The 27,214-nt window shown below is 41.8% G+C and overlaps 1 protein-coding gene across 1 annotated transcript in view; it reads right to left on the reverse strand.

Annotated features, from left to right (window-relative positions):
- Window positions 1-15,910, reverse strand: part of MUSK (muscle associated receptor tyrosine kinase) — an 84,970-nt gene extending 69,060 nt beyond the window's left edge. The window contains exons 1-3 of the mRNA XM_074952110.1: window positions 15,817-15,910; window positions 11,097-11,223; window positions 2,440-2,591 (exon numbers count right to left, since the gene is read on the reverse strand). Coding sequence (XP_074808211.1) covers window positions 2,440-2,591; window positions 11,097-11,223; window positions 15,817-15,895 — 358 coding nt within the window. The 5' untranslated portion in view covers window positions 15,896-15,910. The remainder of the gene's footprint in view (window positions 1-2,439; window positions 2,592-11,096; window positions 11,224-15,816) is intronic.
- Between the last annotated feature and the right edge of the window lie 11,304 nt (window positions 15,911-27,214).

Below are 27,214 nucleotides of genomic sequence, written 5' to 3' on the forward strand. Positions count from 1 at the left end.
GTCCCTCTCTACTTCCCCTTTACACTAGCTAAAGATTTGGTCCATGACTTTTTTTTAATCTGCTATTGTCCCTTCAGGCTAGAACTAGGCACAATCTTTCCATGAGTACAATATATTTCAGGTAATAAGCTGCTTCAGATTTTTTGTCAGTGGGATGTAGCTAAATGTGAATTCACACGCCAATATGATGGGAAATGATAAACAAGGTCCAGCCTTCTGATTCACACAAAGGTTGCTGAAACGGGGGCAGCTGTTTGGATTTCTTTGAAGTCAGTTTTAAAAAAAATCTAACCTGCCACCGTGGGGGCTGGGGAATGGTGGGTTACGCCATTCAGTGCGGAATAGGGCACTCCTGTCCCCCTCCGTAGTGGGTGGGAGGACGGTCATCACATTGCTGTTGTGTTGCGGAGATGCGCCACAGTGGTAGGGGCATCATTCTGTCCATTGGGGGTGGATCTTAAGATGAGTCCTCAGCAATTTCCTAGATGAGCTCCACAGTGAAAATGTCAGCTGGGGAGGAATAGCCTTTTTGATCTGTGAAGCATTATAACAGTCTTCCATGGTTGACAGTCAGGAAAGATAAACCTACCCTACTTTACGGTTTTGAGAGTCACAGGAACATACCATGGAAATTTCATTTGGTGCCTGAAGCTTGGGCAGCTAATTTTTTCTCTCTCTCATTTTCCGTCCAGGTACTGTAAGGGTTTCTATTATTGTCTGTCAAGAAATAGCTGGGGAACTCATTAGGGATTGGATGGTCAGAACAAAGAATATGGTCAACACATATGCATAAGCAAAGACCCAAACATGGTCACTTGTATGCAGGAAACACTGACTACATTTGCCAGATGTAGAAACCCCATGCAAAGCCAGAGGTGTGCATACAGATATGCAAAAATTGAAAGTGCATCATGTGAGACTGTAAATTGTCCATATTGTGCAAAGAAAGCTTTTTTTTTTCTTCTCCATATGTAAGCGGGGGAATAGTCCCGCTACTGTGGGGAACTTTCCTGGCTTCTGTACTACCCCGGTGAAGTGGGCTAGCGAAAGGATCTGAGTCCTCACTCCCCCTTCCTTTACCCAGTGGCCTCCCTGTCCTTGAGGGCTTCCCTTCCACTCTCCTGTCTGGCAGAGTCCTCGTAACCCCAACAAGGCTGGGCCCAGGATTCCTGGGGGGGCTCGACCCCCAACCCTGCTGTGGTCACCTAGGACAGGGGCTAGGGTGTCCCCACTCCGGGGTACTCTCTCTGCACTGGGCACTTCTCTGACCCACTGATCATTACATACAATTTAAAGCAAATGCAAGTTATTTAAATCAACAATTAATTTTAAAAAGAATAAGGAAAAATGGGAAAGGTTAAAGGAAACACATCACCCCGCTCTGTGGCAGGGAACATCACAAACAGTGTCCCTGGAACATCAGGGCAGTTCACAGTCTGTTCCTTGTAAGTCCCAGGCCTTCTTCTCAGGCCCTAGCTGTGCTGCAGGGATGCTGTGGGTTGGACACTTGCTCTGGTGGTGGCCACATGCTCTCAGGCTCTAAGTGGTAGGACCCTTCTTCCCAGTGTTGCCCCCGCCCTGTCGGGGTTACGATCCAAGCCTGGCCTGCAGAGCCTCTTAGCTGAGGCGTCTCCCTGTGCTGGGCCCACTGCCCAGGGTCCCCCTCGCTCTCCTCAGCTGCTCACCGCATCCAGCTCCGGACCGCTCCAGCCCCAGCTCCACCACTCGGTCTCTGCACAGCTGCTGCTCTGCCTCCAGCTCTCTGGGCTGCTTCTCTGGCCCCTCTGCCTCTGGTTGCTCCAGCTCTGCTCCCAGCACAGGTCTGCTCTGCAGGCTGCTTCTGTGACTCTGCTCCCAGCCCTGACCTGCTTCCTGGGCTGCTTTTCTGGCCCCTCTGGCTCTGGCTGCTGCAGCTCTCCTCCGAGGGCAAGTCTGCTCTCTCTGGGCTGTGCCTCTGGCTTTGGAGCTGCAGCTCTGCTCCCAGCACAGGGTCTGCTCTCCCTGGGCTGCTTTTCTGGTCCCTCTGGATCTGGCACAGCACTGCTCCCCAGCTTAGCTTGGGCCCCTGCTTTCTCCTTAGCTCAGCCCCACTCTGTCTGACCCTGGCAATTCCAGCTCACACGGAGGACGGGGCCTCCTGACTCTCTGATTAGCCTGCCCATCCTGTCAATCAGGTTGACCTGGAGCACTGGCCTCTCGCCACTGTTCCTGGGGACTATCAGTCTCAGGGTCCTGATTCCCCATAGACCCTTCCCCTTTTAGTACTGGGAGCTAGCCAACCAAAACACCCCCACTGAATGTTAGTAAGGGGGCAACAGTCCCCTTACACAAATAGCAGCAGAATGGAGTCCTAAGCGTCTGCTAGATTAATTCAAAAGGAGAGATCAGCTTTTATCATCTACTCAGTTTAATTGTGTTGAAAGGGCTCCTCCCACTTACTCATTTTCACCTGTAAAGCCCCACAGCTTCTTGCAGGCATTCCAACTCCATTGTCAGCTGAGCAGCAATATACTCCATCATCACTGTCCTCTACGCTGAGAATGGTCAGAAGCTGCCCATTTTCTTGTATGCTGTATCGTGTATCAAACAGCCTGCAGGATACAGTGACACGCTGGTAAGAGCAGAAGATGTACAGTATAAATCTGAACTCATTCCAAGTCATCAAACCCACTTCAAGTTTAGCTTTGTCTCGTGGTTCCTAAAATGGTGAAACTTCTAAATGTAAGGATACCAATTTAGTAGCAGTTCTGAACACTCTTTTATCTAATCTGTGGTATTTCTATAATATCAATCACTGTGAAATATAGGTGTTGAGTATCTAGGACTATTATCCTGAAGTGGATAGACAAGCACAGAACCTTGAATCCACTTGAATCTCCAGTAGTCTTCACCAAACGAAGTCATATTTTGAGTGTAGCTGAGGGGCATTTGACTTCAATGAGGATTTGTCTGTATAAGAGCTACACATTGTTGAAAATATTTCATCACAGCTTTTGGACAAACAATGTCTTTTCAACTAAATGGAAATTTTTGTGAAAAGATGTTTGTTTTGTCAAAATTGTTCAGGTTCTGAGTAAGAAAAAGCCAAGCAATTTTAAGTTTCTGGCATCCAAAACAGTTTTTATTTTGTTTTAAACCAGAAAAAAAAATTTTTGGTAATTTTTCATGAGAATAAAAATTTGCCATCCATCTCTAATAAGGACTACAAGATCTGAATGTGGTTATAACTTAAATGACAACTGGATCTGGCCCATCGGTCTTAGCGAAGGAAAGGAAATTCCTAAGGCCACCACAAAGCTGTGAAGATTTCCATGTTTTGGAAGGAGAAGTGGTCTGCTAGACTAACTATTGTGTAGCAATACAAAATTCCTAGGGGAGAGGAAGGGGCTGTTTTGTGGTTTTCCTTGCAAAACTGCAAAATATAACAAACTTTGCAGTCATTTTAATGGTGCAAGATTTCTCCGGATTGCATCAAATATCCTATAGCCATCAGTTTATGAGTTTTACATCTTTCTGTGACCTTTTACAACTGTGTTCATGAAAACAGCCCTTTGCTTCTGCCAAATGTCACTGAAAGAGGGGTTCTTCTGCCAAGCAGGCTTAAACCCCCAAAGCCTTATTTGCCCTGTTTTCGTTTAATGTTTAAAATATTTTGCATCATAAGTCTAAATTCACCATTTACGATTTTATAGGCTCAGCTTTCCAAAAGTGAAGTTAGATACCGCTAAACCCACCTTTAAGCATAAGGAGCTATCTCTGCTCTCAGTTGCCCCTGTGTAAATCCAGACTAACTCTGTTGAAGTGAATGAAGCCCAGGAGTGAACTTTGGACCCCACTGAAGGCAGTGGGAGTTTTACTATAGATTTCAAAGGGATCAAGATTGGATCCTCAGTTTGAAGCTCTGTAAGAGCCTGATCTTATTGATATCAGTGTAAGCTTTGCCATTTATTTCAATAGGCTCAGGATCAGAATCTAAATGAGAGCAAAATATAAAAGAAAATTACCAGTAGCATACAGGAGACACAATTGGGATGGTTGTCACTGCATATATAATTAATTATAACTAGGGCTGTCAAGCTATTAAAAAATAATTGTGATTAATTGCACAATTAATCGCACTGTTAATAATATAATACCATTTATTTAACTATTTTTGGATGTTTTCTACATTTTCAAATATATTGATTTCAATTACAACAAAATACAAAGTGTGCTGTGCTCACTTTATATTTATTTTTATTACAAAATATTTGCACTGTAAAAAACAAAAGAAATGTATATTTCAATTACTAATTACTTATTAGTACTAAAATATTTCAATTACTAATACAAGTACTGTAGTGCAATCTATTTATAATGAAAGTTGAACTTTCAAATGTAGAATTATGTACAAAAAAAACTGCATTCAAAATAAAACAATGTAAAACTTTAGAACCTACAAGTCCACTCAGTCCTACTTCAGCCAATTGCTCAGACAAACAAGTCTGGTTACAATTTGCGGGAGATAATGCTGCCCACATCTTGTTTACAATGTCACCTTAAAGTGATAACAGGTGTTCACACGGCACTGTTGTAGCTGGCATCGCAAGATATTTACGTGCCAGATGCACTAAAGATTCATATGTCCCTTCATGCTTCAACCACCATTCCAGAATATATGCATCCATGCTGATGACGGGTTCTGCTTGATAACGATCCAAAGCAGAGCGGACCGACGCATGTTTATTTTCATCATCTGAGTCAGGTGCCACCAGCAGAAGGTTGATTTTCTTTGGTTCAGGTTCTGTAGTTTCTGCTCTTTTAAGACTTCTGAAAGCATTCTCCACACCTCATCCCTCTCACATTTTGGAAGGCACTTCAGATTCTTAAACCTTGGTTCGAGTGCTGTAGCTATCTATAGAAATCTCACATTGATACCTTCTTTGCATTTTGTCAAATCTGCTGTGAAAGTGTTCTTAAAATGAACAACATGTACTGGGTCATCATCTGAGACTGGTATAACATGAAATATATGGCAGAATGCAGGTGAAACAGAACAGGAGACGTACAGTTCTCCCCCAAGGAGTTCAGTCACAAATTTAGTTAATACATTATTTTTTTACCGAGCATCATCAGCATGGAAGCATGTCCTCTGGAATGGTGGCCGAAGCATGAAGAGACAAATGAATGTTTTGCATATCTGGCACATAAATACCTTGCAATGCTGGCTACAAAAGTGCCATGCGAAGGCCTGTTCTCACTGTCAGGTGACATTGTACATAAGAAGCAGTCAGCAGTATCTCCCCTAAATGTAAACAAACTTATTTGTCTTAGCAATTGGCTGAACAAGAAGTGGGACTGAGACTCTAAAGTTTTACATTGTTTTGTTTTTGAGTGCAGTTATGTGACAAAAAAAATCTACATTTGTAAGTTACACTTTCATGATAAAGAGATTGCACTACAGTACTTATATGAGATGAATTGAAAAATACAGTTTCTTTTGTTTATCATTTTACAGTGCAAATATTTGTAATAAAAAAAATAATATAAAGTGAGCACTGTACACTTTGATTTCTATTACAACACAGAATACAATATAATTGAAAATGTAGAAAAATATCCAAAAATATTTAATGAATTTCAGTTGGTATTCTATTGTTTAACAGTGCGATTAATTGTGATTAGTTTTTTTAATCGCAGTTAATTTTTTTAGTTAATCGTAAGTTAATTGTGATTAATCAGCACTAAATGTAATATATAATACAATATAATTATATGAATACATAATATATGAATAATTTATTTTTGATAATTTTCCCTTTTTACTGCATCCCTTATGGCTGTCACAGAACAACAGTACATTACAGATTTCCGTACTTATTTTTATTAATCACTCACACAGTGCCATTAGTTCACATGATGCAGTACAGCCAGAGAGCTGTGTTAAGCAAGTAATCAAACCCTTATTGCGAGGGCTTAAAATCAGTGGGCACAAGGTGCCCCTGTATGGGACAGTAAAGTACAAAGCAGAAAAATAACAGAGTCTGATGCAGTCAATACAGATTTCTGCATTGTAGAATAGGTGTGTGATTTAGTGTATATGTTTTGGAGACTGTGCCAGCCATAGTAGAAGATGTTGTGAGACTAAAGCAGTATTTTTCAAGGATAGCAATTTCATCAAACTAAGCTTTGCAGTCTGATCTGTATGCTGGCCAGATACATGTCGTGAGTAGCTACACTTCAGTGGGTTTACTGAGAATTAGACATGTTACCAGAACTGCCCTGGCAGCATTATAAAACTATCTTGGCTGTCTGAGTACCAGGAAAGCTTCCACACTACTGCTTTGGTTGGACAATGAAGCAGGAGGTGAGCAAATGGAAAGTTTTTATGCTCAGCTGTTCTGTGTAACCACAATTTAAATAAACCCATCTAGCACACACTGACGTGTCATAACTGCCAATAAATAGTTTCAGGATGTTGGTTAGTTGCCTTTCCTAGTTCTCCCTAGGAAAATGTAGGAGTTTACAAAGTAGGGTGAAAGATACAAACCCTAAATAGTGCTCAGGAAGGACGGTTTTATGACTAAAGCACAGGAATAAGAGTCAGGAGATCTGGTTCTGTATGACTGTTACTGACTTCCTAAGCAAGTCACGTAGGCTTAAATCCTCAGAGATATTTAGGCACCTAACTCCCATTTGAAATCAATTGAAATGACCTAGATGCCTTTGAGGACGTGTGCGTTAGGCCCTAATTTTCAAGGACATGATTTTCAGAGGTACTGAGTAGCCACAACGCCACTGGGTACTCAACAGTACCTCTGATAATCAGGCCCCATTGGTTGCAGAGTGGGCCTCCGATAATTAAGGCAATGTCTTTCAAAAATGTAACCTTACCTGCTCAGTGCTTCACTTTCCTTAAGCATAGAAAGGAAATAATGACCCTTCCTTACCTAACGGGATTGTTGTGAGACTGAATTCAGTGCTGTTTGTAAAGCCCATTCTGATTCTTGGAGTGAAAGTGCTACAGAAGCACGGGGCCTAGCTCTCCGCTGGCTGGCACCTTGTATCATCATTTACACATGTGCAAGGGGAGTGGGAAAATACTACAAAATCAGAATGGGAGCATTCTACACTCACCCAGGTGTAAACAACCACACAGGGTGCAAAGCAGTGGATTCCTGTTATTCAGGATTCTAACCTATGACCCTAGTCTATCGAGTTTTCTGTTGGAAATGCTACCCCAAGTAATGTCTGCATAGTTGAAGTTCATACTGCAGGTCCTAATGCAAACATGTGTGGCTTTACACTGTGCTTTACGAATGTATTAGCTACCTTGAGTTAGTCGGCCAGCAGCTAACTAAAGGCAGAAAACTCTACTATATATGTCAATATTCGGTGACCCTAGAAAACAAGGAATACATAAGGAGCTGCATGCAATCTAATCTCATCAGTCCTTATTCTGGCATTGTTCCCATTGCATTCAATTGTTTACATATTGTTTTGTTTTGAAGTTATCTGTCTGTCCAGTGTCCTTGAGCCTTGGCAAGGGAAGAAGCTTTCAAAAATAAAATAATCAGTATGTATTGTGTGTAACAATTAGCGTCTGTGACGTTTGATTTTTTTACAAATCCATTGATTTGGTTCTCTTCCATTTAGCAAATATTTCTCCCTCCCTGAGTTTGGAGTGCAGTTAGTTGAAATAGTTTCAGTTTATGTAATGCCCTGTCTTCATGCCAAAACTTTGTATCCACCAGCACCGACCCTGAATGTCAGGACTGCTCTGGAGAAAGCTATTTTGTTTCTGCTGCAGAAACACCAGGAGAAGAACAAAGAAAGTGATGTGCTTGGTCGCACAAAAATAGGCTTTTAGAGGATTTTTTGGCAGTTGTGTAAAACATGCATGCTCTGTCTAATTTAGTATCAAAGTGATACACCTTTTGGGAAGGTGATTTGAGTTACTGGAGAAGGAGATAGTGTACCACTTAGTGTCTACTTTTCTGTATACTCTCAGAGAAGGTGTGTGGACCTGTAAGGATTGGGGGTTGGGGATGATGTGACCCCAGTCCTGATGTATAAATGGCATCCCCCAGGCTGTTTCTCCCTTCAATGCTAGTTTTATTGATGGAGGAGGAGCTAGAAGATAGGTGGTTTGATCTGAAGATTCTATTCATGCGGATTTAGGCCCTTGTTCTGCAAGATGCTTGGCACAGTTTGGGGGCTTTAGTACAATTCTTGCAAGATTGAGATTTGGGCTAAAGAGGACAGTTCTCCTGCAGTCACTGAAGCATGAATTCTAAAATCTTGTGTGGATATACATATGCAGTTTTAAACAGATTGATAGGACTTTTTTTTAATATTCTAAAATGGTCGCACAAACAGTCAAATCTGCCTGCAGTAATGACCCGTCTGGAGTCTCGTGAGTATTTCTCAGAAGTCATCCTCAAGCAGACCCTGAGTAATGTACAAATTACACAATTAAAACAGGTCTCACTTTATGTATATACAGATTATTTTTAAACAAAATGAAATTTCCCATCGCTGAAAGAGAATCAAGGGAGGATCAAGAATGTGAAACAGAGAATGTAAAGGAATTTGCCTGATCCAAGGTTAAAAGTGGATGGACTATTTTTTACCTTTGCAAGAGATTGTCTGCAAAATGTAACCATAGCAACAACAGTAATATTCCCTACCACCCTGAAATGAACAGTTTCCAAAGCACAGCCCATCATTCTTCTTTAGATGATGCTTTGGTAGATAGTGATGATGTGTGACAGTGTACAATACAAAGAAACCTTGTTTTAATCTATTACTATGTTCACAAGGCAGGAATAATACTACTTTGCTATTACAGGACATTTTCCATGCAAGGTTCACAAAGTACTTTGAAAACACAAATGAATGAAGTCTTGCAACGCTCCCTTTCATCAGAGAAATGTCATCCCTGTTCTGTAAATGGGTAAACTGAGGAACAGAGTTAATTGCTTTCTTAGAGTTATACAAGAAATCTGTGGTGGCATAGCCAGCAATAGACTCAGTCATATGACTGCTCCTTCAAATTCAAATGTGTAGGGCCGTATAGGGAAATTAGTTCTAACATATACAGAAATGAGACCTAAAGAATAACAAGGATCAAATTCTGCTCTGATATACACCCACATGACCACATTGAAAATAACTCCAATATGGCTAAGAATAGGATCACCCAAGTTCAGGCAAGACGCTCATGGCAGAGATGGGAACAGACAACCGATTTCCTGACTCCCTGTCCGACATCTCTTCCACCAGTATTAAGCATCAGTGCTTGGCACTGTGGATAAGCACTCTTGGCACATTCTGTGTGCTGGACAGTGCCAAGCGCTCTGTGAGCACTAAATAATAAATAATAATCCCCAAATAAAACCAGTCATAGTCTTACCCTCCCCTTAACTAGCTCACCCCAATGAAGCAAAACTGTTTTCTTAAAATGTAGAATCTTGGGCCACGCCCAAAAACCTGACACACAATAATATCCTGACATGCGGCCAGGACCCTTAGAGTGCTCCACCCCCAGCACTCACTAGTCCACAAAGTTACCAGTCAGCATTGGGTCTACTGCAGATTCGTTTTCCCACTGAAGTCAGTGGGAGTTTCGTGTGAAAATATTTTAACAAGCTCGATGCCTAAGTAAGCGTCTCTCTCTGGGCCAGACTCGGGGCAGAGTGGGGGAGAATGCAAGGACACTTTCCTTCTCAACATGGCTTGTGCAGTGGGAGTGCTGTGACTGCATGATGCCCCAAAACGAGAAGAAAGGACTCTACACAGGCTCTTAGAGCAGGACCAGTGAGTTGAGGAGAACAGGCTGTACCATATAAAGGGGCATAGTCACAGGCTCTGAGCAGACCTCAGAGAGACATCCTGCCTCCGTCCTTGAGACAGAAACCATCCCAGTGCTCCCCCATTGGCTGATGCTGCTCAAACACTTGTTTCCCCCTGAAAAAAAAAAACTGACTCCTCCCAAAATGGTGGCACAAGGATACACAACAAACGTCATACTGACTTGTGCACAAAATCTGACAAGCATTGGCACAGGTAGCTGGCTGTCTGCAAATATATTTAATGGAGATATGGCTCCAGGAACCTACATAACAACCCTATGAAGCATATACGAATACCTAGGCACTTTATTTCTCCCATCTGTTACCACAAAGTGGAATAGAGTACTCAGCTACTATGCTCCGAGCACTCTGGGACTATCTTAAAAAGCATCTGCTAATGCATCCCATCTGTGCCGTGTTCTAACGTACAGAACTCCCGCACATGTTATTTCTGCTCATTTTTCCCCTCACGACAGATTTTCACCAAAATGCACCTAGGCAACGTTTCTTTCTGCTGTCACAAATGTCTTTTTCATAGGAAAACGCTTGTGATTCTCCTGCCAAAAAATCTGATCCAGTAATTTGTCTGGAATCACAACAGGTAACCTCATTTATTTCCCTATTACAGGATCACAGCTTGTGACATTGCTGTTCTATCAAGGACATGCTAAAGACATACTTGGCACTCTGCTGGTGCTTTTCATCCATAGTTTTCAATTCAGCCCTACAAATTTTACGTCCTGCTATGTTCCTCGGTATTACATTTTAGTAGAGCTGGTGGGAAATCAGAATTTCCATCCTGCAGAAAATTCTGGTATTTCAAAATTTGTTTTAATCCTGACTGGGATAAGAAGTCGAAATATCCACATGTTTTATGGAATGGAAATAGACTAAAAATTAACAAATTTATTTGAGCATAAGCTTTCGAAATCTCCCCACTGTATTTTCCACTGAATGCATCCGATGAAGTGAGCTGTAGCTCACGAAAGCTTATGCTCAAATAAATTTGTTAGTCTCTAAGGTGCCACAAGTACTCCTTTTCTTTTTGCGAATACAGACTAACACGGCTGCTACTCTGAAACCAGCCTAAAAATTGTGATTCCAAACATTTTGTTTCAACATTTCCTAACAAATGAAATGTTTTGACATTCTGGAATCGAAATATTTCAGTTTGGACGGTTGAACTGAATTGAAACTTTTAGTTTTGGTTTGATTCTAGATTAATTGGTGTCCCCTTGAGCTGTCATAGTACTTCATACTTACCTGATGGGAATGTTGTTACGTGTCCAGGTAATCTCTGGCTCAGGGTAGGAGTCCACTACACACATGAATTTAGCGACCTCTTCTACTAATGCGTCCACGGTTTCCAGAGGAGTATTGATAAGGGGAGCTACAGAAAGAAGGGGAGAAAACATGCGATTTCAGTCCTGGGTTTCTTCTGAGCAATGTCTGCAAAATCATCAAATTGCCTGTTGACTTCACGGGCACAAACCAATGGGACTCTGCTGCTGTGCAGAGTCAATGTAAGTGGGGTCACCTCCCAACCCCTTCCCTGGAATTCAGTAATTCTCTGACACAGAACTAGGCCACTGATAACTGGCTAGTGGGGCTGGCAATTCCCTGCATCCTCATCACTCGCAAATCTGCACGCTCTTCCAATACACACTGGGCCTCCTGCACTAGCACAGTTGAACTGAGGTTTCCATGGGCACTTATTACCTGGTCTCTTTATCATGGTTTTTTTTTTCTTAAACTCTCTAAGGGATAGTCCATGAAGTTACCCCAAACCTGGTGTGATTCAAAGAGTCACAGTTCAGTCCCTGCTTCCCCCTCCATGCCTGCTCAACAGCAGTGGTTGGCATGTTGGGGGGTGGGGGGCAGATCCTAGGCTTTACACACTATTTGCCTACACAAGGGGAACTAGTGGCCCCTACAGCAGCTGCTCATCCTTGCATGGACCAGCAATGCTGGATCAATATGTGGGAATAAGGGGGCTCCTTGACACCCTGGTGTGAGTGTGTAAGGTGGTGCGCCATTGATGTCAAAATATGTGAGCTTCAGGAATCCGTGTCATTAATGCAGTCTGTTTCAGTTCTTCTGTATTTCTTCATTTTTTTTAAAATGTGTAATACTATTATTGGCATAGGGATAGTTTATAAATTCCCCTGAGGTACGGCAATACTACAGCCTGACTGACACACAACCTCTTGTTTCTTTTTCCTTAATCAGCTCGTGCCCAGTGTGATGTAGATAATAAATAACTATCCCTTACATTTATTATTGGGCACCCGTCATCAACTGAAATGCTGCTTTATCTTTGGAAAGGTATTTTCCATGCCACTTGGTAAAAGCTGAAGCATAGTTGGTAGCGATCAAAAGGTACCTCTCATAATTATTTTCCCTCCCCATGGTGATCCCTGCAACCAAAGATACACAACCAGTAACTCTTAATGTATGACTGGTAGAGACGTACATCCAGTACTTGGTACACTGGATTTCATTGACAGCTGTGCATATATTTGAACTAGCCGTCTGCTTCTCTGTGAAATACTGCAGTGAACATGAAGGAGCAACAAGAGAAATTCCAGTGACCTTTAAACAGTACAAAGAAAATTACCTTTCCCGCACATACATTACTAAATAGATATACTGTGTTTACTGCAGAGCTGTCTGCTACATTTTGATGTTTCTTGGTGGAAAAATGTTTGCCTACGCTATGTCTGCTTCCTCTGTAGCCAATACACTCAATCTTAAATATTCCTGAGCACTAAAATGCACCAAAAACATATGGCAATGTGAGGCACTCCAGTACAAATGAGACAGAATATTTAGATGGTATAGTACAGAATTTGTGCCTGCTTCTTTTCTCACTTACCTGGGTGTAACTTAGGACTCCATTGGTGTTATGGAGTCCAACTGGAGTAAAACTGAGGAGACTCAGGCCCTTCGTGCTAACTATATCTTTCAAGTTCATGTCATGGTCCAGTATTTTTGAAAATTGCTACTAAAACATGTCTCTGCTAATAACATTTCTTTTCAATATGACTGCAAACTGCTCATAGTAATCAGTAATTACATATATGTGAAAAACAAATCATAATTCTGCAGCTAAAAGAAACAAGATAGTTGCATCAGGTTATCACTGCTTTAAAGTATGCAGGGTGTATGTTTAGTACTGCATAAGAAGTCCCTTCCTCCTTGTTCGCAAGTGTTCCAGCTGGGTTAAAATCCTGGCCCCACTGAGGTCAATGGGAGTTTTATCACTGACTTCAGTGAAGCCAGGATTTCACTCCAGGTCCTATTGAAAAAGATGCCAAGAAAATAACTGTGTTGAAATGTTAGAGAAAACACACTATAGGCACTTTTTGAAGTCCTTTATTATTGCTAGTACGTTTTCTGCTCTAAGTCTGTTCATTTTAAAGAGGATTTAGTTATTTTGTGAATCAGATTTTATAGCTGGGTTCTATTATGGGATGGATTGGTTGCAATGGCTGTCTTGTATGCGATATTTTAATTTATGTTGGCATGCCTAGAGCTGTGGAAAGGTGTATTTTGATCTCAAGCTACTTTAATTAATGAATTAACTCAAATGCATATTGTATACTGCATACTGATTGTATTCATGAGCTCCATGTAGCTATGTTGAGGGAGAATGCAGTAACAGCTGATCTACTGGATGTATTATTGATAGTACTTTGCTCATCAGGCAAAACAAGATCCCTCAGAGTCAGGGAGTAAACAGATATAATGGGCACAATTAAAGAGTTTTATTTTACCTTTTTATTGGTAGATAAGATACCATTAGGCCCATAAAGCACTATTCTGCTTTATGGGCCTAATCCAGCTCCCATTCAAATTAATGGCATAACTCTCAGAGCAGGATTAACCTTTATATGTAAAGGGAATGGCATCCATACAACTAATATTTTACCAATCAGAAAAACAGTTAAAGGAAAACTTGTTAACAGTGCCCTCTGTTGCTTTCTAAGCCTTTATAACAATAATGTTAATAACTGGGAGTATCCTGCACTTTCCTTCCTATCTTTTTATTTTCCCATATTAAAATTTAATGTTGGGATAACAGAGAAGATTGAGTAAACATTATTTTGCTAGGATAAGAGAAAAGAAGGACACAGGTCCAAGAAGTACTTGGTGTGTTTGTGTGACGCAGTAATTTGTGGGCCGTGCCACCATTTTGTTTCTGTCCAGAGAGAGATCTCCAAAATGGCAGTGACTGGTGCTTATTTAGAGATTGACATAAAAAAAGTCCTGGTTTTGATGAGAACCAATGCTTTCCCAGACAGAAAATCACCTCAAATCCAATGATGTCCATATTGCCAATGGTTAAATTAACTGAGAGAAATGCATAGTACCTTGTGCCTAGGTTTGAGAAACCGGCCAAGACTTTTGCGTGCTGCGGCACTCAGGTCAGTCAAGACTATGCTCTGATATTTTTAGATAACAATTATAACTTTAACTAGCATAACAAGACATATAATTGCTCCATCCTTAAGGCCATTCAGGTGCCATTTTCCTGGGCATCAATTGTAAGTTTAGGAAATAGTAAAAGGATTCACGGTCAATATTAAAAGTTTCTAGTGTTTGTTACTTTCAGTGAGAAGATAGTGGACCCTGTTCTAAGTGCAGTCCATCAGTTAGTACTGGGTGGTTTTTTATTTTTAAATTTAAACTTTTTTAAGTGAACAAATGAAACAGAAAAATAAAATTTACCCCCATTCCAGAACTGTAGACTCTTGGAAATAGTGAAACTTCTCTAACTATGAACTGCTCTTGTGCATATTTCTGACCATTGCTGGTCCAGCTTTGCTGCAAAATCTATCAAAAATATTACTTTGTGGTCTTTTCAACACACTTGGTTGCATTCACATGTTCAGACTCTCTCATGAAACATGACAATTGACATGAACATGATGTTTAGCTTTCTTAAAAAGAAAATCCAGTGCAGATGTTTCATGAAAGGGCAGATGTCTCTTCATTGCATGATGGTATCAGAAAAATCACTTCTATCTCTTTTTGTTTTCTTGTCTCTCCAGTCTTGCTACTATCTACCATGCTCTTCCTGAGCCTTATCTAGTGTTGCTGCCTTAATACAAAACCTTGGGGCCAATTTCCATGTCAATAAATTTGGAAAGCCAAGGAAAACAGTCTGATCACCGGTTATAGGTATTAATCTTGACTTGGGCAGAACTACTGGCATAATAGGTGACTAGCAGCTTCCTCTTGGGTTAAATTTCTTTTTCCAGAGAGAGTGTAGTTTATGGTATATTTTGATCCAGTCCTAATAATCAATATGGAAAAATAAAAAAGTTACATTTACCTACCTGACACTTGGGTTTCCATATGGTAAATCTTCAGTTCCCATCACAATAAAGTTGCATTTGCATCTCTCAGAATTTTCTGAACAGATTTTTAGAATCTCATATTGGTGTGTGTGTGTGTATGTATAATATAAATGACATATGATATTAATATATGATACATGTGTATGTGTGTATATATATATACATGCATTTTGTAGGCATTTTATATATACACATGTATATGCATTATATATACAAATACGATTTATACATATACATACATAGATGCACAAGAATATCATAAAACTTTTGACCCTAACACATAGTATACCAGTCAGCAGCTAAGTCTTAGGAGCTTTCTTTGACATGACAACACCCATCCCACGCAAACTGGACCCAAAGAACATCCTTGCCCATTACAGTGACACTAAGTGCTATTTGTAAATAAACAACCTTCAGCTTTAGGTAGAAATGCAGGATTATTTCATTGTTATCCTCTAAAGACAATAGAGAAATGATCAGACTAGTGAAACTGAAAGCCTTACATTTATACAGTTTTCAGTATTGACACAAGGGTCCCCCCTTCAAGCCTCGCCTGTCCTTATAAAAACTCCTTAACCAGTCACAAAAGCTAGGAGAAGATGAAGGCTGTTTAAACAAACCTTTTGGAAGTTTTTCAGCTAAGCTGAAGGCCGCCAGGGTGAAGATATGTACGAGTGGAATGTTCATTAAGTCTTTCATGGTTAATCCAGAATCATACAAGGCTCCTTTAGGCAAAGTGCACTGAGTTCCCTGCCGGTTTCATTTTAAACCATGGTTTGTTACAAAGTGCCTCAGTTAATGACTGTCTCTGCTGCGGAGTGTATGGGATCTAACTATAATCAGGAATTCTCAGACGTGGCTGCAGTGATGGACATGGCCAGCTGGTGTGCATCCACTTAGGTCAGTATGAAAATGTGAGGCTCATGAAACAAGAGAAAGCAAATCCCTTTAGAATTCCTTTTGAGCAAAGAGTGTGGAATACAATGGCCAAATGCCTTTCCAAAATAATAACCTGACCCAGTACAGCACAAATTGCCATGCCTTTACCCCAGCCCAAGGTAAATACTCTAGTAATACGTATATTTGTCAGTGACACTGGATTTTCTTTCAACTTGGTCCTCTCTTTCTTTTTCTCCTTCTCTCTCTCTTTTGTCATAATCCCTGGTGAGTAGCTCAAATGTACCACCTGTTCCACTTCAGATAACACTTTTCTTTTGCGTAGTATATACATCTGCTAGAGCACAGTATGTTTGAACCTGTGAACTGAAAGCTTGTCTTGTTTATCAAGGAGACTGTCAGTTCTCCAGATTTGTTGCAACTGAGAAAGCAGTGTCATGTCCTGCAAATAGACTCTTGAACCCATACAAGCTTTGGGAAAGTGAAAGATTAATTGCTACCAGGGGAAGTTTCTCAATTTGTGCTCTGGAGGACCAAGTGTGTTTTATTATAATCTCAGCAACAGCATGGTCAATTCAGGCAACAGTTGATGTATTCATTTTATGAAATATACATGTTAAATTTAGGCATGATTATCTCTGTGATTTCTTATTATTTGCCAAATCTATATTGAAAAACAAAGCACATTTTCAAGGGAACCTCAAAACAATACCTACATATGCACCCAATTTTTATTTATTGTATATTTATTTGTGTGTGCAGATGTCCAGCACTTGCATGTGTCCCAACAATGCCAGCAGTGCAGATTGGAAAGTTAGACTCAAAATGGTCAAAAGTGGCCACTAATTTTAGGTGCCTGCTTTTTTTTAAATGTACTTCATTGTATCTTCACTTCCTGAAGATGGGCACTGAAAAACTGAGGACCCCAAGATTAGTGACAACTTTTGAAACTATAGGCGTAAACAACTATTTGAATTGCAACGACTAAATATCTGGGCTCTTCCCACATCCCCCACCTTGTGTGCCTGCTGTAGACAAGGAGTAACGTGTAGTGAATGTGCTAAAGCGGTGGTCAAGGAAGGAAGAAAAGTCCTACCTATCCACGGAGAACTAGCAGGGGCAGTAGCAGTCCTGAAACATCTCACAGAGTGAAGAGCTCAAAGGGGCTTGATGGAGGAGTAGGTGAGAAGGGGGGATATGTGAGGCTTGGATTCAGAGCACAGATATTGGAAAAACATGAACAAAAGTAGGGGACTGCCTTTTTGTTGTGGGAGTGGGCGACAGGGGATGGATCACTTGATGATTACCTGTTCTGTTCATTCCCTCTCGGGCACCTGGCATTGGCCACTGTCAGAAGACAGGATACGGGGCTAGATGGACCTTTGATCTGACCCAGTATGGCCGTTCTTATGTTCTTATTTCAAGTAACAGGATTATGATTTAGTGCCACATGAAATCTTGGGTCTTTAAAAGTATTTCAGCCAAAACTCTGGATTGGTCCTGAAGATTAGCTGATGGCTGGCGGCCTCTTCAGCTATTGTTATGCTTAGCTAAATCTGCTTTATGGAGATGCTTTGATGTCCCGTAAAGTCTATTTGAAAATTTGTTTTTGAAAAAGTGTAGTGATCATGAATTGGATGTATTTCTAACACTCTGTCATAAAGCTTCCCAGTCGTCTTCTACCAATGAGATATGTAACACAGACTCCCACTTACCGTTTAACCTCCAAAGTCAGCATGTATAACAAAAAGTTGAGGGTGGATTTTCAAAAGCAACCAGTGATAGTCTAACTACTCTGCTCCCATTGGAGTCAGTGGTAGATGCATCAGCTGCTTCCATGGAAGCAGAGAGGGGTCAATGAGAATCTCACCCCATGCCCTTCGTGCATATTGCCTGCAAGGTGTAATTCCTGATATCAGTAATAACAAGTGCTGTCTTAATTTAAACATCTGGCTTGTAGTGTCAGGGGGTAGTGTTAGTCTGTATTTTCTTTTTTTTTTTTTCCCTTGACATGTCAGTAAAGAAAAACATATATATTTTAATGAAAAATGGGCCCAAATCAAAACAATGTCTCAAATCTGGACATTACTGGCTTTGCATCTGAACTCAGCAGCCTGGCCCAATCTCTTATTTCAACATAGTATCTCAACTCTTTCTGCATTATAACGCTAGACAAATATCTCCTTTGTCAGGAGCCTAGAGGAAGAATCTAAGACAGGGGTCTCAAACTCAGTTTACCTTAGAGCCAGTGCCAGTCCTCAAATCCTCCCAGCAGGCCAATAATGTCGATGAAGATGGTGTTCAGAAAAGAACACCATGTTTTTATTTTGAATTTCTTAGAAATAATAAAACTGTTGTACAACTTTATACAGTTCTTTGCCTGCCAGAGAGTTTTTAGTCTTTGCTTCAGTTCTGTCAGTCTGTTGATGTTTGGCCTCAGTGACTGAGCAGTTGAAACCTTCAGGATTGCAGCAAGGAGCGCATCAGATAGTTGTGTTTGGTATTTTGACTTGTTTATATTCATTGTGGAGAAAAGTGACGCTGCCTCCATGGCTGACTCTGCCCGGCGACAAGTGATGGTATCTCTGTCCCTCTCCCCCAGCCAATAGGAGCTGCGGGGGGGGGGGGGGGGGCGGCGCCTGCAGCAGACATTGCCGGCAGCGTGGCTGCATGCTTCTCTCCTCTGCAGGCCGCAGTGGGGAGGTTCTCGGGCCGCAGATGGTCCGCGGGCCAGGACTTTGAGACCCCTGATCTAAGACTTCCATTATTCTCATAACACTCTCTTGCTATATATTGTGCTGGATTTTTTAAGTTACAGGATCTGCCATAGTGGATGTGATCATTGACCAATCTAATCCAATATCCTATGTTTGACTGTGGTCATTACTTGACATGTTAATGAAATATGCAAACCTCCCTTGTAAGGCATCTAGCTAACTGCCATGATGTGTGCAGGGGCAGGGAAATTCCTTGTCCATAATTGAAGGCAATCAGTTTGCATAGTAAAGCATGATATTTAGTTGCCCTTATGTTCTTAACTCATACAGCTACAAATGTTTTTAATGATCATAAAATTATCCAGCTTTTAAACCCAGCTCCATGGCATTACTATTAATTAGGCTCAACAACCTCCTGCAGCACTGAATTCCAATCTCATCTGTGTAAAGAAGTATTTCCATTAAATTTATTCTAAACTTGCTTCTCTTTAGTTCAATCATCCCACTTGTTCTCTAATTACATGAAGGGATGAATTCATTTTCACTCTGCCATTCATAATGCTGAATAATTCTGTCAAGTCCTTCTTCATCTTCTCATTTTGAGACTAAATTATCTCAGACTTTTAATTAGTTCATTATATATTTAGTGGTACCATAGTTGAGGTGCCTCAGGCTCCCAGTCTCTCTTGTGGCCTGGGCTCTCTGGCCAGACTACATCCCCCATGCTACAGTGCAGTCTCCCCTCTGACTGGGGCATGTGATGGCTCATTGGAGTCACTATTGGGGGTGTATCATGGGAGTTGTAGTCCAGCCAGAGAGACTGGCCCATATGGGAAAATAGAGGCATCAGTCACCCAAACTGCCACTGCCCAATCTCTTTTCTCCTATTGTGGGCGTGCAGAGAAAGGAGCAGCTGTTTCAGCCCTGTGGCCTGCATGTGGCTTGGTGGGTGTGCGGGGGGTGTTCCCTACACAAAAGCCCAATAACTTAGGCTTTAAATGTATATGGTAAGTCTTGGTCTCAGATAACGCAATTCTGCTGTATAAGAATCACTTCAAAGCTAAAGTCAGTTCAGTCCCTACAGAGCCCCCTACCCTGAAACATTTCCACTTTATTGGTATAATTTGGGAGAGAACCATCTTTCATTTACTTCCACACTTTCTCCATCCACCACGTTCACACAGACATGCAAGCTGACACCGAGCCATGCACTGCCTTCAGTTACGCAGGTCACTGGAGTTACAGGATGTAACTGAGTTTGCACAGGGATATCTGAGGGAAGAAGATTCACACATTACATTTGAGTTTTGCTAGCAGTGCCCTTTTTCTACAAAGCGTACAGCTAAGATGTGGCTATCTTTGTTCCCTAGCTGATCACTACGGATTAATCCTTTACTATACATGGGCCTCCCTCAACTGGGAGACCTCACATTTCTCCTCAGTGAAGTACCAGCTTCACCTCACTGCTGAAAATCTTACAGCCTAGTTATCCTCAGCAACAGTGCCACAAGAAATCTGTTGCTGTGTTTCTAAGCCAGCTGGTGGTGGTTTTGATTTCTCTACAGAGTGACACCCCAAGCAGGTGCATAAAGTCTTGGTGTTCACTGTTCTCTGGTTTCAGCCCCTCTGACTCTAAATGTAGTAAGAGGACTGTAAACTCCTGGGCCACTATGCCCATTGATTTATGAAACTCACTCTATCACGTGGTGCAACAGCTCAATGAGTGAGAAATCAGAGACACATTTAGAAACATTTAGCAGAGCCTGCATGGAAATCAGGTGAATATACCGACCCCTTTAACTTTTGGTGGGGATAGAGAACTTCCCAGTGCATTCCCATTTGGCAAAATTGGCTCTTACACAGAAATGCACAGTTACGTGGTCCCTCACAAAGCGATGCAGAGTGCTGTTTATTATATGGAATCTTAGACTAGAAGATGGAACCTGATGCATGTGATTCCAAGGCATAAAAAGAAAATCACTTGTTAAAGCTTGAAGTAAGATTGAAAATTCACATAAAATCTGTCATTGTAAAGCAGAATGCTCTCATGTCTAAAGCATCGTATGGGAAGATCTAGACAATCTAGATTCCATTCCCATCTCCACTACAGACTTCCCCTGTGACTTAGGTCAAACTTCTCAAATTTGGATACCCAAATCTATTTTTAGCTATTTAAACAGGGGACCTGATTTTTCAGATGTGCCGAGTGCTCGCAGCTTCCATAGACTTCAACGGTAATTGGGGGTGACCTATGCAAAATGTAATAAAGACTATGATGAGGTGTGTAATGGACTGGGATGCGTTAAGGGATATACATCATGTTGAGATAGATCCCAGTGTGGTGCCAAAATACATGCACCATGTAGCATTGAGAAATAAAGTAAACCTGAACTTGACCAGATGGTGAAAGTAGATGTTATTGAGTGAATACCGCACCAATGAACAGGAGCCAGGAAATAAAGTTTTGTTGTCTCTTCCCAGAACTCCTGCGTCACATGTTAATTACTATTAGCTCCTCTGATAATCCCTCCCCCACCCCCACACTGTCACGTAGGTGCCTCAGTATGGATTCATGTGTCTAACGTTAGGCAGCGGGTTTAAAATGTTGCTCTGTTACTATTTTTAATTATTTTAATTATTTGTATCGTGGTAGTGCCTGGGGACGCACAGTGCTAGGCATTGTGTGAACAAATAAGTGCCTCCGTTTCATATGTGTTTGAACAGCATGTAGCATAGAGGGTCCTGGCCTATGATAGTGGTCCTTAGGCACTATTGCAACACGAAAATAATAGTAATTAGTTTCCTTGCTAGTCAGTATTCAGAAACATATTCGCCTTTCAGCAGGAAAGCACCCAGAAACAACTATGTGTCATCGCTGAAATATCGTAATGTCACTGGAGTCAAATGGGACCTGGGAGCTGTTGCAACATTTGAACATCACGGTGAGGAAACTCTATAGCTTGAAAAGTACCATCAACAATATGGCAGTTTCCAGCTATATCTGGCTGCAGGTGAAGGGTAATGGAAATGGTACACCTGAACCCTGGCTGCCCTGTGCTATCATGCTGTCACCTTTGTTACGTCTATCTGGTTGCAGGTGACTTATCTCAAACCCAAATCGGGGGTGTCCCCTCCCCTTCTCACTTCACTGATGTGGCCGTAAGTTGCCACACAGTGCTGCAGCCTGTAATGCATTCTGCCAGTGACAGTAAGCATGCCTTGATGGCAGCCCAGCGCAGGAGCAACTGTGCAGTCCTTCTGGGCTATGTACAGCACTTTTAAAAAACGTCAGCAGAGCTAAGGATATTTGCATTAAACCAGATGCTCTAAGTTACCCCTGTGCAACCCCTTGACATCAATGGGCTTGTGCAAGTGTAACTGGGAGCAGAATATAACCTGTGATCTTTATTCCTTAATCATTCATCTGCTTCTCATTTGAAGCCATAATCCTTTGTGACATCCCAATCATTTCCACTAGAGAGGGGCTTATGCTGTAAAGTTTAGATCCAGCTCTGACCTTCACTAGAGTGTAGGGGTTCTTGGCTCTGGGGTTTGGGTTTAGCTCCATCTCTAATTTCTACAGCAGTCGCGTTCTGTACCACAGAGGGCGTGCACGGAAACTCTTATGCACAGCCACTCTGTCTGGACAGTCCCCGTGTGAGCAGTAAGTGGGGAGGAGAACCCTGTGCTGGCTCTGCATCCTGGGTGAATTTCAGTCCCTCAGAAGAAGCATTATGAGTGCAGAAGCACTGGCAGCTGAACACCAATGGCACACAACTGGAGGAGCCTGGCATAATAACACTTTTCATATTGAAAACCTGAGATAGTCTGTGCATAAGTGATGGAAGAACAGCAGCCAAGTACAGGAAAACAGTGAGTTAGGGTGAGGTCTGCTAGACCTTTTTTTTTTTTTTTTTCCAAATGATATCCTATATTTGGAGCCTACTGTCTCTTGTCCTGCATCGAGGCTTTATAGAATGCTCTTTGCCATGTCTTTTCAGCATAACCATGCAAAGGAAAATACATTGACCCAAATGTATGATTTTGCACTATGAATAAAACATTATGCACTCCTGTCCCTTATTCATAAACTTTGTCCTGGCTTTTCCATTCATTACTTCTTTAGTTCCTTAAGATGCTCACTCTCAGGTAAGATACTTCATTTTCAAGAGTTTCATTCCATGTAGCTGTCAATTTGGGTTCCTACGCACCTGTACAGCATGTAGGACCTGATCTAAACCCCAGTGAAGTCAATAGGAGCCTTTCTATTAATGTCAGTGGGTTTTGCATAAGGCCTTTGTAGCTTGGCTATTGTAAATTAACTTCACTTAACTGATTTTAATGCAGCTAAGCCTCTTTACATCAGTGGTGGATCTGGCCCTGCAAGGTCCATTGTCTCTTGCGAGAGTGTCATGCTTCAGACTTTTAAGCATGGTGGGTGTACAAACCCCATAGTAGACGGGAAGGGGATTACTGCAACCCCTGCACATTATGTAAAGAGTGGCGGAAGAGTTCAAAAGGGGAGCAGTAGGAGGCAGCCCTGGGAGCAGAGCAGAGTGTTTATCTTCCCGGTGCCTAGGGGGCAGGCCTGGTGAAAGGCAGTAGAGCCTGCCTCCTTTCCTATGGATGGTCCAAGTTCCGTGAAATGAAAGCAGGTTCTTTGTGGACATTGAGCTGGATTGTAGCTTGCCCAGGGCCCCTTGGAAGGAAGAGAGGCCAGTGGCTTGTCTGTCTGGGACTGGCTATTTGTTGCCTTTTCTTTTTTCCAGTGTCTTTGCTCTTTTCTTTCTTCCCTTGTACCCGAGAAGGGGTAAACTCCAGAGGAACTCAGCCAGAGGGCTCATATTCAGTTCCTGGGTGACCAACTACCCCAGTCTGAGTGACCAGAAACCAAGTGAGTGCATAACCTGCCACACCTCAAGGGGGTGCCGCAGAAGAACTAGGATGGTGACATTAAAGGTATTGTGAATGTTTACGTGACGTATCCAACAGAGCTGGTTGGAAAATAGACTTTTTCATAGAAAGTTTTGACAACAACGGAATAAATGGTCTTTTCTATAAATTTCCGATGGAAAACATCTGTTTGGTAAAAATTTCATATAGGAAAAAAAAATCTGAAAACCAAAACATTTTGGCCACAAAGCAGTAATATTTTGATTCAGAAACCCTGCTATGGTGCCTCAGGGAGTTGTAGTTCAGACACCTGATGCTCCTGTTCTGCTAGATAGGCTGGACTTCCTGGTCAGCCTCTGTCCCATGAGGCACCATAATCTCCCCTCTTGGAGTGGGGAGGCAGTTTATCATGGGAGTCCCTGGCCATGTGCATCATGGCAGATGTAGTCTGTCCCAAGATCCTAGCTCATAGAAGAAAATGGAGCCACGAGGCAACGGAACTACAACTCCCATGAGACACTGCAACAGCATTTCCAAATGGAAATATTTCTGTTTTCAGATGTTTCTGGGGGACGGGAGGGTTGACAAAAAAATTTAAATTTTCTGTTGAAAGCAGACACGTTTTTTAGTTTAACTGACATTACAGTTTTGTTGGCAAATTTTCAACTAGCCCTAGTCAATATAATGTAATATAATATAATATAATATAATATAATTATAATTAATATAAAAGCAAAACATATCTCCTTTTGTACTTACTGTACTGTTTTGCATGTCAAATTTAGCTCCAGCACAGGAAAATGCAACTGACCTGAATGGGCTGAGTTTCGCCCTGTAGGTTTGTCCTGTTTGCTGTCATTCATCCTATCAATACATCAACCAGAACTGTGCAAAATATTCACAGCTCAGCATGAAAGCTCATACAAGTCACAGGTTGCAGGGTTTGTTACAACCTGTACATCCAGATCAGGTTTTTCAAAAAGTTACCTGATGCACACAGGGCTAGTTTTTTAAATGTATTTGGGTGCCTAAAGATGCAGATAGGTGTAGTGGGATTTTCTAAAGTGCCAGCCTCCCACAATGAGAGTTAGGCACCTAAGCACTTTTTTGTAAACTCCCTTAGGCATCTATCTGCATCTTTAGGAGCCAAGTATCTTAAAATTCTGCCCCTTTGGAGGATGTTTGTGCAGTTTTGAGAAAACATGGGCTGATTTATGGGGGTGCATCAGAATCTGGTGAAATTTGCAAGTTTCTTGAGGTGAAACGCTCTCATTTTGACTGAGTTTCACTTTGAGATTTTGAGTTCATCCAAACTCAAACCAAAACGCGGGTTATGTGAATCCTCACGAAACAAAACCAGAGAAAAAAAATAACACAGACCCCTGTAGAGGGAAACCACCAAGATTTGCACAGCTCTGCTTTTAGTATGTATCATGGTATTTTTCAGTGTGTAGCCAAGAGCTTTTTCTTGTCTCAATTATGTTTATTCTTGGAGATGGAGAAGTAACGCCACACTCTCAGTAATAGAAAGCGAAGTACAAATATGAAAGCATTGCTGTGACTTGAAAAGGAGAGCTCTCGTTGTAGGAGTCCTTCCTGAACAATGTGGTAAGGGTCGGCAGACTTCTAGACTCGCCCACTATGGCTAACAGATGTTTCTCGCTTCTGTAGCAAATCTTCTGTAGCAGCGCTTCAAAGGGAGTCAGGGGCTGAGGCGCATATATTGTTAATCCAGAGGAGAGTGCGTGAGTAGCTAACAGGCTGGTGGTGTTAAGGAGCTAATATCTAGTTACCACCAGCAAAATTCCCTCATGCTGGAGGCAGGGGTAACAAGGTGACTTACATTCCTGAGTACCCCAAGACCCATCAAACATACCAATGCCTTTAAGCAAAATGAACCTTCTTGAAGAGCCATGTAACAACCCACGTACCTTTGGGATGACAAGGGCAGCAACACCTTGTCCCAGCAGCCACATGATGAGTGAGTAATGCTGGGCTTCGTTTCCCAAAATAGTTTAATATGAAATCGTAGTAAACTGTGCTGCTAAGTGATTCTCCTGCTGAGGATTTATCATAATATTTGCCTCTTCTGTGAGAGCTTTGCAGTATCTTGGCATATAAAAAAGCATTGGGCCAAATTAATCCCTGGTGTAACTCCACTGACTCCAGTGGAATTACACCAGGCTTGAGTTTTTCCCCCTCCTTTTAATATGCTCCAGCTGCTGAGAGTGGTGCGTGTGTGCGTGTGTGTATGTAGCAGGAGGGGGATTTCCTAGTAGCAGATTGATAATTTATATGTCCTCTGGTGCATAAACTACTTCTGTCAAACTGAAATCTCATGTGTCCCTCGCTGGACATCTGTTATCTGTAAGCGTGTGGCTCAGCCTCTGAGAGAGGCCCTTCCAGGAAGCGTGCAACCGAGGACCAAGTCCGCTATGATGACATTTTGGGGAACAGTGATGGGATCAGTAAGATTTTCTGCATGAGCACTGAGGAATCCTACCAGTCGGTAATAGTCATCAATGTACGAATGGCTCGTATAGTTCTTAGGAACCATGGATGCCACTTTAACCACACAGTATCAATCACAACATGACAAGACTAAGTCTCATGGCTAGCAGAAGGTTCTGTTCTTATGCAGTGGATGAGGCTATACAGAAGGGTTCACTTGAGTAAAAGATACCCTTTCTCTCCATCTGTACATGAATTTCTAGGTTGAAATCCTAGCCACATTGAAGACAATGGCAAAACGTTCAATGACTTCAGTGGGGCCAGGATTTCACCCGTGTAATGTCTGACAGCTCAAGAAAACATGCAGGGTGTAAGGGACATCTTGTTTTTTTTCATGCGCCGTGGAGGTCTTTGAATGTAAGGGCTGAGACCTTGAACTGTACTCTGGATTCAACAGGGCACATACATCTGAGCACTAGGGTGATAGGTTTGCGATGACCTGGGAGGGGCTGCTGCAATTTGTAGAAGCTGGAGCTCTTTCAGGGAGTGAGGCCTCTGTCCTAGATCTAATGAGTTGTAATGATCGAGGCTGAAAGTTGTGAGTACATGAATCGGTATCGCTAGATCTGGTTTCTAATAGGGGAGGGGGGAAATTCTTGGCCATTCAAAGATAGTAATGGGACTTTTTGGATATCCACTAGCATACAGGAGTCCAGAAAGACCCAGAAGCTGTGAACAATGAGAGCAGATCTCTTTCGGGGTTTCTAATTAGTAACCTGATTTAGGTACTCAGTCTGGATTTAGCTGCCAGAATGAAGGCACTCAAATTTGAAAATGCTGATCTGTGTCAAAGACCGAAGATGTAGATGCTGCCCAGATCGATCATTTATGGAGGTTCTCTGAACATTCCATAAATTTCACTTTGAGCAAAAATTAAAATTTGTTGCAGGTATCTCAGAAGACGTAACTATTGCTATATCCGCTCTTCCAATTAGAGTCTCCTCTGAACAGGATGGGCTGGGGGATGTGATTTCTCTAAGGGTTTATCTACATGGGGAAG

The sequence above is a fragment of the Natator depressus genome, chromosome 5 (assembly GCF_965152275.1).
Source record: "Natator depressus isolate rNatDep1 chromosome 5, rNatDep2.hap1, whole genome shotgun sequence".
Lineage (NCBI taxonomy): Eukaryota > Metazoa > Chordata > Testudines > Cheloniidae > Natator > Natator depressus.